General features: G+C 42.9%; 1 protein-coding gene across 3 annotated transcripts in view; it reads right to left on the reverse strand.

The window, feature by feature from the left end:
• The window catches only part of tmem117 (transmembrane protein 117), a 42734-nt gene that overhangs the window by 14855 nt on the left and 16426 nt on the right, over positions 1 to 11453 (reverse strand). For all 3 annotated transcript variants that reach the window (XM_031858380.1, XM_031858400.1, XM_031858390.1), the window contains one exon: positions 7308 to 7440. In XM_031858380.1, coding sequence (XP_031714240.1) covers positions 7308 to 7440 — 133 coding nt within the window. The remainder of the gene's footprint in view (positions 1 to 7307; positions 7441 to 11453) is intronic.

Here is an 11453-nt window from a genome sequence, read left to right on the forward strand (position 1 = left end):
GCAGCTTTCTCGAGAACCACATATGCAAACCCCAAGAGCAAAACACCTCCCATGTTGTAGGTTGCAATGCTCTCCATTTGGGTACAAAAGCTCACACAAACATCGACAGAGAGCGAGACGCACCCAGTATAACAGTTAATATGGTAGCGAGGGACAGAGAGCAGGCTGTAGCCAGCATGATGTTAGGTAGTGCGACAGCTAATAGGGGACCCGTCTCAATACCCTGTGTACATAACGCACTACCAATAAATATGTCCTGAAGATCTCAAGAGCTCGCTCTGCATGTCCTTGAGTTCTCAGCAATACAACTGCCAAGTGTGAAGAGGATCAGACGAGTGGTTGTCGAGAAACTTGAAGGACAGACAGAGACTTCTTTTTAGTTTGATAAAGCTTCAGTTTGTGACAGCACTCCTCTTTTCCTAGTCTGTTTTGCTAATACTGCACATGTTTGTATTATAATTCTTCCATCTATATTCACTCCAGTCAAATGGATCTCCTGCTGTGCACCAGATTGTTTTTTTTTTATAATTACGTACCGTATCAGTTGAATATTGTTTTATTTTAGGTTTTGATAAACTGGGCAGTAATTCAGTGTTATTATGTTGGAGCATGCTGTTGTAGTCACGGCTTTTTAATAAGGTGCAACAACGTACGGCTGCAACTAATGATTATTTTCGGTATTGATTAAGTTGGTTCATTGGGAAATGGTGGAGAAAAAAATGCAATTTCCCAAAGCAAATAGTGATGTCTTCAAATCATTTTAACAGACCATCAGTCCAAACCCCCAAAGATATTCAATTCAGGGATGCAACTAAAGATTATTTTTATGATTGATAACTCTGCAGATTATTTCATTGATTTATCCATCGGATACCCATTATATCATCCCAAAGAAAAAGGTGGTAGAAATAGCTTGTTTTGTCTGATTTACAGTCAAAATAATCAGTTTAATAGAACATATGACACAGAAAAGTTCCCCGCATGTACCATGTTTTGCCGTTTTTACTTAAAGGGTGACTGAAATGGTTACTCGGTCATCAAAATAACTGGCAATACATTTTCAGTTCATTGACTAATTGATTAATTATTGACAAATTCTTCCAGCTCTTATACAATGATATAAATCATATTTTACATGCCAAAGTCTGGAATTTTAACTTAAACGGGTATCAAACTTCTTTGCCATTGATTTGGGTTTTATACATTTGATATATTACACATCATACATTGTGCAGTAGTGCAGTAGATCACCATGACAGAGGACTCTTACAAATGTATTGGCCATGTAAAGACGTTTTGAATAAAGTTATCTTAAACAACCTGCATCACCAAGGCCCATGGGAGTCTTGGTGATTAAGCTTATAAAACAGCAAGCTGAGAGAACTTTCCCTACTCGGAGTCATCAATACTCTTGAGTTCCATTTTTCATGCAGGGTTGTATAATCTTGTTTGCTCTGTCAGGCAGCCGGTGATTTAGAGAACGTGGAAACTAAGTGACCTCCTCTGCCCTGTAAAGGCTGGACTCATTCAGAACATTAAATTGCGACCATGGCTGGCTCCACATTGAAATGCATTGCCTGCACAACAACGTCATATTTACAGTATAACACTGAGCAGCATTAGTTACCAGGGCGCATAAAGCTGTCAATATACACTCTTTTCACCATCACTACAGCATCTCTCAAGGCAACTTAGTGCTTCAATCTCAATTCATCACTCAGCACAGAATGAGCCCATGTATTGTATTATACTGGCTGGAGATTGAGTCCTTTAGTCCTTATCCTTCCCCGAGCTCAGGAGTAGGAGTGAATGCCATCGGGCAACATCCTGGACAGCCCTGTCTCAGGCCCTCCAGTCCCCCCATGTGCTTTGGATTAGGACAGAAGGGTCCAAAACCAGGTCTGCCTGTACCTTTACATTGATTTACAAGCACACTAGTAACCTCCGTCAAATTAAACGACACAATACGTCATTTTAGAACAATATAGAGAGCAGTCTTCTGACCCGACACTCCTATCAGGACAACGTTATTTATCTGTGTCTTTCAAAAGTGTCACAAATCACTGTTGCAAAAATAAATCTGTTTTATGATGTGACACTATTTTCAATCTTTGGTTTAGGCTCAGTAATGACTTGGTTGTGTTTAGGGAAACATCACGGTTTGGGTGATTTTTTAGTACTTAGTTAGGGGTCCTTAGAGGTTATTATAAACCAAAATCGATTGACTGTAGGAAACAGGAAATGAACAGCAGTCCCCTGAGATAGGAAGGCATTTTGTCAACCCATCAATTGACCTCGACCTCCTTCCTCTGCAGAATTTGCCGCTCTATGATCACATCACCTGATGTCCTCCTTATACCGATGGACAAGAGTCATTATTATTTTACTTTCATTTCTATCTTCAGCATCCTGGTCATGTTTTTGCACATGCAAACACCATATTCTTGTTTCAAAAATCTGAAAATACTAACTGGAGAACAGGTTATTTGCTAAATCCAAGACATGAAGCAGGTAGTCAGTGAAGAAAAGACAAATATAATTACCAATGCAATGTCTACATGCTGAAATATCAGTAAACTTCTGAAGATTAGAAGGAGGAATCAAAGCAAAAATCAAAGACACGCCGGCACTGATGATCAGAAACCTGGATATCATTAGAATCATGTAAACTGGGACATGAACATATATACATATAGTTTCTCTAGGTTTCATTTAAACAATCTCAACATGGTCATGTAAAAGCTACCTTAAATATTGTTGTCACTAGCAGAAAACCCATTGTGTATTAAATTATATTTTTTGTTGAGAAGTAGAACGTTTTCGTACATTTTTTACAATTTCAACAATAACATTAAAATTCAAGCAGCTGGTAAGAAAACGTGAAGCTTTGAAAGACCGGAACTGGGATGTTATCAGGTACTAACGGCACTGAAACACAATGTAGACATAAAAAGACTGACTGTGGTTTTACACACAAACACGAACGCATGCATGGACCATCCATCTGTCCTGCCACAGCACTGCGCCCCACCGTTCATCTACACATACGCACACACACTTACATTCATCTATAATATAATACATATCGTATATTCCCGGTGGACGCACGCCGCCGTCAAGGTTGTGATGTTTATTGTTTACAATGTGGCCGTTTCTCTTCATGTGACAGTGACGTATGAGGGGGACAACTGGGCTGCAGCCACAGCTGATGCTCCTCCCCTCTGTCCCAGAAAACAGCAGGATAATAAAATGAGAGAGGAAATGACCGACTTCACCGCTGCATCTTGCACACGGTCTGCTTCAGAGGTATTCTGAGAGCCGAGAACATGACTTTGATGGAAACGCTTTACACTTACTAAATACTCGATAAATAAGTAATGAGTCATTTTCAAGACACCAACGTAATGTGCATGTGTAGGAGTGTGAACGACCGCAGCAGATATGCTTAGAAAGTAGGTGTGGGTGTGTGAAAGTATGAGTGCGGCAGAGTGACGAAGGCAAGGAAAGATCAATGAAGCTAAACTGCGAGATATGTCCTGCGTTTTAAATACAGCCACAGGTTTCTATATTAAGTCTTAATAATGAAAGCTGTTTATGACAAGGTACCGCATGGTATATCTGTGTTGTCCCAAATATTATGACAAGCAAATCAGTTCAGTTAAACACGGACATTCTTAAGAATTATTTCATTATGGCTGCAGCTAATGATTATTTTTGGCATAGATTAATCTAACAGTTATTGATTAAACAGAAATGCTACCAAACTAAATATTCGTTGTTTTATGTGATTGTTTAAAAGCCAAAGAACTTTCTTCAACAGAAAAAAGAAGAAAAACGAGAAATGTCACAATTGAGTGGCACAAACCAGAGAATGTTGGACATATTTGCTTGAAAAAAAAAAACAAGAAATATATATATATATTTCGTTTAATTCAAATCCAAACCCCTTTCGATACATTTCTGCATTAACTAAAAGCCAGATCATAGAACCCGTTGTTGAAAAAAGCTGGCAGCAACAAGTCCCATGTGTGATTGCATGCAACAGGAGGCCTCTACATACCACGACGTGCTATTTATTCAGCCTTTTAAATCGACTTGTCCGTGGTATTACCCCAGCTTAGTGCCAGACAAGCAAACAGACAGACGAGGGGGATGCGCATGCACTCCGCACAAAGGATCATGGTAAACAAAGTAAACAAATGCCCTCATATGATGGGGTCTAATCCCACTTAGGGTATCAGTGTAGTCAAATGCCACATCCATCCCTCCCTGCTCCTCATCAAAGATATCCACCAGCTGCAACCCTCCCCCCACCCTTTGCTCAGCTCACCCCTCTTCCTCCCCCTATCCTGACACCCATCCATCTCTCCCCTTACTGGGTAACAAACAGGAGAAGTATGGAAGTCATTTTACAGCTTTATTGTCCCACTCCAGCTCAACAAACTCCCTCCCTCCCTCCTTACTTCCACCTTCACGTACTTTACCACCCCCTTCCTCTAAATTAGTCATGATTAATGTGTACACCACGCATTGGGCCGTCTTAATTAAATAACACCATCTAATTAGGGGCCGATTTCGGCTGGTAATGGCGCTGTAAGATGGCGGAATGGGATTGTGCGGCGTGACAAAACATTCATGAAGTCCGTCAAACTCCCTGGGCGGTCACACTCCCCTGGTTTCACACAAACAGCCCCCCTCCTAATCTGACAGTTATATTAAAATGCAAATAGCCCAGATGTGAGGGTTTGGTAACAAGTGAGGCTTACAGCTCCCAGGGTGCCACAATGGACCGGCTTTCTCCCCCCCACCCCCCCTGATATGATATAAGCCAGGTAACAGGTTGATAGCTGTTGACCTAGAAGAGGCTGTTTAAATATTGGCACTGTTGGACATGTGTACGATTATGCAGTCTGGAAATCTCTTGGAGCCGAGAGATAACGGCTCTGATGAATCCATTTTACATGAATAAATACTTGTCATCCGAAAAGATGTACAATCCCTTATCAGTGATTGTTTACGGTCCTGATAGCGCGGTTTTGTGGACGTATCGCTCGTTTTGATTGAATGAAGCTCAAGACAGACTGAAAGGGCAAAGAAAATGAAAGCATATTAATGAGCGAAGGGCACGGGCGGCACACGGCATCAGGTCAGGGAGACAGATGCTAACGCCCCCCCCCCCCCCCTCCCTTCCCCCTCCAACCTCGCCACACACACACACTCAACACACACATGCATGTCCCAGCTAACTTGAGCAAGGTGCGAGACGTGAACAATATGTGGTTGGTGTCTGTGTGTGTGTGTGGGACGCCCTGTCTAGCCAGCAGAAGAGCATCCCCTGCAGTGCACCATCATGGCTAGATGTCAAAGCCAGCTATTCCAAAATACCTACCCTTTAAAAACCCTTAGCAGCAATAATACCTCGCAGCGGCTTGTTCTTTTGGTACAAATAAAAAGGAAAAACACCATTCACTCCCACAGAGGGGCAGCTGCAGTCACAAAGGGATATTGTACTTTCCCTTTGTGCTGTAGCTAAAGAGAAAACTACAACATCCTTGCTGTGGGGGTGAGGGATTGGTTGGAGTAGTGAAGGGGGCGATGCAAATAGGGTTTGGACATGGATCAAAAGACTTAAGTTTCACTGCATCATCGGGGCTGGACCACTTCTCCCGCTCCCCCTTTCCCCAGGACTCCCATCCTCTCAGCCCCCCCCCCCCCCTTTTTCAGCTCACTCTGCTGCATTCATGCTATCGCAGCCGGTAGACCGTCTTCCGAGGGGCATCCTGGCAGAGTGTGAACATTGCTCTTACATGTTGGTCTTGAACAGAGATGTGAACACTAATGGTTTTTGGCAGGGCCCGGGTCCTCAGTGGACACGCTGCTGGAGCAGAAAGAAAACAAGCGGGAGAAGCGGGACAGGAGGGGAGGGGGGGGGGGGGGGTTGGGACAAGTGCAGAAAAAGACCAGGTGTCTTGGCAGCGGCGGGCTCACTCGCTTTACAACAGCACCATCTGTCTTCGTGGTGAGAGCCTTACATTGTTGGATAAATGATGTCGCTGCTCAACACGCATCCAGAGCAATGGGTGGGTTTTAGTGGCGTGTCAGCCAGTTTAATTGTTTAATAGGCTGTTGTGGTTGCTACTTTTTATATCTGGACGAAGTGATGCGGCTAATATGAGCAGAGTGACTCGCACATGTTAGATGGACATAAATTATACATCATATTATAAATGATTTACTTTCATCTCTGAAAATGCCTGAGTGACTCATTATTTTTCCTGAAGTATTATCCGAATGTCATCTAGTGAAAGAGTCCGAACGGCAAAGAGATGCACTGACGGACTCTAAAGGGCCCCTCTTCCTCGGCATTTCAAGGCACAAATGAGAGGCAGTAAAAAGGAATCCTCTTTGTGACAGATGCACTCAGCGCGCCAGCAAATGTAACTTTTCCCTGAGCAAGCAACATTCATCGTCTCAGCGGTCCTGCACCTCTCTGCTCAGCCGCTCGCTTCCTTTTTCTCCGGCCGACTGGAGAGACGGGACAAGATGGATGCCGGTGTCACCGCGCTGGCCGGAGTGACAGATGGGCTGATTATGCGAACGCATCCCTCTGGCCGTAGAAAAACACAACAACTTGCCTGCAAGCTAATCGCCTTCATCTGCCTGCACCGTATGGATAGTTGATGTGTGTTGTTAATATGGAAAAAGCAGCAGTGTACGGACAGATCCCTTTATAGCCATGGCCTCCCTCTTGACAGCTTGTACCAGAATAGACACCTGCCACACAGTTTTTTACAGCCCCCAAACACTCAAAACGGTAAATCACCTATTGGCAACCTCGTGTCTGGCTGGCTGGCTTCAAGGGCATGTTTTCCTACCTCTAGACGGACACATTGCAGATGCATAAACGGATTCCTGTCACTGGCTTGATGTGTGGGTGGGTGTCAGGCTCTGCAGTGCGCAGTTGCAAGGCATTATCCAAGAGAGACATGGCAAACACACCTTGGTTTTTGGCCAAAGATATGTAAGAAAAAAAAAAAAAAAAGAAAAGATCATGGGAGAATAAGTGTGGGTGCTGAAGGTGCTCTTTCAGGATTAACCACCCTCCTCTTGCCTGCGCCTACCTGAGATTTAAAGTCCGGGCTGATTAATCATACTGCCATTGAGTCTCTGTTCAGGCGCGACGTTTAGATCAATCACGCCCGCCGGAGGGGAGTGTACAGTGGCTTTTACAAATGGGAAGCAGAGAATGAGGAAAAAGGGGGCAGAGAGAGAGAGAGAGAGAGAGAGAGAGAGATTGAATGGCTTACTCCATGCTCCCAGCCATCAGCAGGAAAAGGTTGTAGATGTGTGAGAAGATGAAGAGGAAGAGGATGGCGCTGAAGAACATGGTCATCCAGGAGCCATGATCCTCGCGGAACATTTTCAGGCGCAGGTATCGACCTAAAGGAGGCATGACAAGGACACTGCTGTCAGTGGGGGGGGGTTCAAACAGCACGTCAACCTGCTAACATGTACGGCCACGAAAATGAAGATGAAAGTAAATAAATTAGTCACACAGATCAATAATGTCCCCCTCTGTCAGACAGCGTGCCCTTTTTAGCGCTGAAATTAAGATTAAAGACCACTCCGAGGTGTCACTTCCACAGCCTTGAAGTGATTGTTTTATCCTGACCAATTTCATCAGCAACCCCAACAGAAAATATTCCACGTACACATCATTTCATGCATCTGTTGGACATGATGTCAGTGGATTGATGCTCGCCTTTTGTTTCGTGATGGGAGCTCTGCATGATTAGAGAAATGATTCAAACAGTTGTGACCTGTGGTGTTTTGTTTTAATACAATGCATGGCTTGCAATCAAATGATTGAGATGCGTTTCTCCGGCAGAGCATGAGATTGATTCAGGTATGCAGGCCTCTGCACAGAGAGCATAATCCCACGAGCTTGTCCTCTGGTGGTGGCAGCGCTCACCACTCCTCACGAACAAGGTTCTTCTTATACGACGTTTAGCTTGTTGTTGTACCTTGAAAAGACTACAGTGGCTGCTTATAGCTCCTCCGTGGCCAGCTATGAATATAATGACGGACTAATTGTTATTTTGGTCGCCCCCTAATAACAAAACAGAAACATATTTATATCTTTAATTCAAGGACATGTTTTTCTGGTCAGAGTGGCATAATGAAAAAGCATTACATAAGTAAAGTATAAATTACTGAGAGATCTGAATAATACCATGTGTGATGCAATTAGGGGTGCATAATGTAATAGTCCTTGATCTACCTCCCACACTGCTCGTGTAACAGAAGCAATCCACTTTGTACATTTAGGGTGTTTGTTACCACCACCATCACTCAGACCTGGGTCAAATAGGATTTGCAAATTAAATCGTTTTTTTTTTTTTTTTTAAATGACTGCTACCACCTGCAAGTTGAGGGTTACGTAACTGACTTTTGGGTTGCTAGCTGGTCTACTGGTACTGTAGAAGAGAGGAACCAGTGGAAATGTCTTGGAGCTTGACTTACTCAACTTGTTACATTTCCTTTTTCTTTCATTTATATTACACTAATACAAATTGTGATTTGAACAATGCAGAAATGAAAAAAAAGACATAAAAACTAAATTTATGTGAGAAAGGTATGACAGTATATTCATTATGAATAATCATGCACACAACACTTGGTTGATCAGAATTTGAAAACCGCATTAAAAGGTCCCCTATACATATTCTTTCCATGTCTTACGGTTCTATCATCGCAGAATTTCCCTCACATTTTTGGGTTTGTCGCAGAAAAGAAATAAGATTGAGAGGGCTACACATGCTATATAAATGTACTGGATACATATTTAATCAGGATTTAGGTAAATATAAGTATCTACTCCCTAATATGAACAGTCCTCATACAGTGAACCCACACACACACACACTTTGAGGCTCTCCCTCTGCTGTGATCTGGTGCCATCTTCCCAGGAACAACTCTTTGTTTTTTCTCTCCTCCAGCTCAGTCAGCATCCCTTTGAGTTACAGCTCCTCTGGGACCTCATTGTGTTTATCTCCACAAACACACACACACACACGCACACACACTCGCAAACACACACAGCAAAGCAGAATGCTCCATTTATTTTCCCATTACAGCCTGGCTGGTTCACTCTCCAATAGTTTTACATGCTGTTCAATCTCAGCTTGCTCACTTTTAGGTTTTTTTCCTCGCTGCTCACACAAAAACAAAGATGTTGATACTCCTATGGAGATGAGGATCTCTGTTGAGTTAAAGTGCAGTTATAATGAATGGGACCTCCTGTTGTAGGTTCAGATATATTATGCAGAGTAACCCTTTACATCTTAGCGAACAACAGATCTGCAGTGATAATAACCGACCAAAGGTAAAACCGATTGTTAAGCTTTACAGAAGGGAATATTAACTTTAATATTCTCTTAATAACACTAGTCAACCGTACATTTTGAGGGTGTTGTAAGCAGAAGCAAGGTTTAGTGCGAGGCCACACCATACGTCTTGCTCTGTGGTATTTCAGGGCTCATCACAGATGCATAATTGAATTGACTTGCATGGGTAAACTTAATTGCCTCAAGTGCCAATGAGCCCTGGCTTAGATGTAGGAGCACAGTGTGTATCGGCAGATCTGACTTTTAAAGTAGCACGCCGCGCCAGCGAGCACAGCCGCCCTCTCACAGCCTATATGGGCGGGATTTAACTAGGGGGGTGATTCAAGACTATTCAGCCCAGCCGCTTGAGTCACTGCACCTCCCGACAGTGGAGGAGCCCGATAAGGTGTGATTCATGAGCGCTGCCCGCTGCGAGGCTCAGCCCGGCAGGGGACAACAACACATTCACAAGGCAGCGCACACACACACACACACACACACACACACACACACGAAAAAAAACAACTGTGAGGGACACATGTTTTATCTGTTTTTTAATTTCACTCACCCACACTGCAAACACACCCACTAACATGGACCAAGCTGCTGTACTACTCAAAATAATGAAACTACAGTTCGAATCCCTTTGACAGTATTTACAGAATCATTCCTCTGAAGCTATTTATAGTGTCGTGTTTGGGATGAGATCATATCCACTTCTAAAGTTGTTTTCCGAATGAAAATCAAACATGTAGCTGTGTCTCCATCTAGTGGTGATAAGCGGACACGCGCCACAGAGCTGAGATATAGAAATTAAGCAGTCAACATACTGTGTCCTACTTTTTTTGGGGAGGTGTCCAATACAATCTTAGTCGTTGGGAAGAAAGCATTAGACCATTTGAGGGGACCTCTGGTGTCATTTGAACATCTGTGTCTGAATTCAGTGCCAGTATTAGCATTTGTGGAAAAACAAATTCAGTGTTGGGAATTACTTCCAATGATGTGAATGTAGCCTACTTTACAGCCTCAACAGCCCATTTCTGTTGAAGCTAATGAACACACTGAGCACAATGCTGCCATGTTAGTACAAACCACGTTCACAATACCTTCTAAATAACAACGAATTAACCAATGATAAGAAACCAGAACAAAAATGACTTCAAACTGTCAAACTGCGTGTTGTTCGGTCCGGATACATTGCAGTGGGTGGCAGAGGAGTATCCAGACATTAGTCTACACTCTATAGTTTAGGCCAAGCAGCCTGCCAAGGAAGCTGCTTTTAACTTTAGTAAATAGTGAACAAGATTACACACACTATAGTGTGTGTAATTAAATAATTTATTTAATTTATTTGTATACAAATCCAGTAAAACCAATATTTTAATTGAAGAAGCTGGGACTAGAGGGCCTTTTATACACTCAGTTTATTAGGTACACCTTCCTTTAACTAATGCAGTCTAATAAAAAAGTCCTGCAATAAATCCTACTTTGATGAAGGTTATAATGTTCAGTTTTTGTTTTAGAGAGGTGTCGATTCAACTGTACGATCATCAGGGAGTTTGTGTTGTTGTTGAATTGTATTGCACTATATTGACAGGTGTTTCTATTAATTTGTCCCCCCCAATTTATATCAACGAGGGTTGGCTAAATAGCAGAAACACCGCTCTTCACTGCAGGACTGCAGGTGTACCTAAAACACTGGCCACTGAGTGCATGTTCAAATCCCCAGTAATTCTTAAGGGCACAACAACGTTGTTAGGACTCCCAATCCAGTCCACATTGTCTCAGTCACTCAAGGGATTCAAACTGCCAACGTTACGGTTATCTTTCTGATAATGAGATCACATGCAATAGTTCCGGAAAGTCACCTAATTTAAAGGAGTCATCAACTCACAGGACACCCAGAGGACATGGAGCCAGAAACACAAACAGTATAACTAGCAGAGATCAGCAGTTAAACACCTGCACCGGCGCACACAGACAAGCAATTACTGAATGTAGCTTACATGTTTTAACAGTGATTTCCTGTATCACACACACACACACACACACACACACACACACACA

The sequence above is a fragment of the Anarrhichthys ocellatus genome, unplaced genomic scaffold, assembly GCF_004355925.1.
Source record: "Anarrhichthys ocellatus isolate YVR2014 unplaced genomic scaffold, GSC_Weel_1.0 scaffold2, whole genome shotgun sequence".
In the NCBI taxonomy this organism is placed as follows: domain Eukaryota; kingdom Metazoa; phylum Chordata; class Actinopteri; order Perciformes; family Anarhichadidae; genus Anarrhichthys; species Anarrhichthys ocellatus.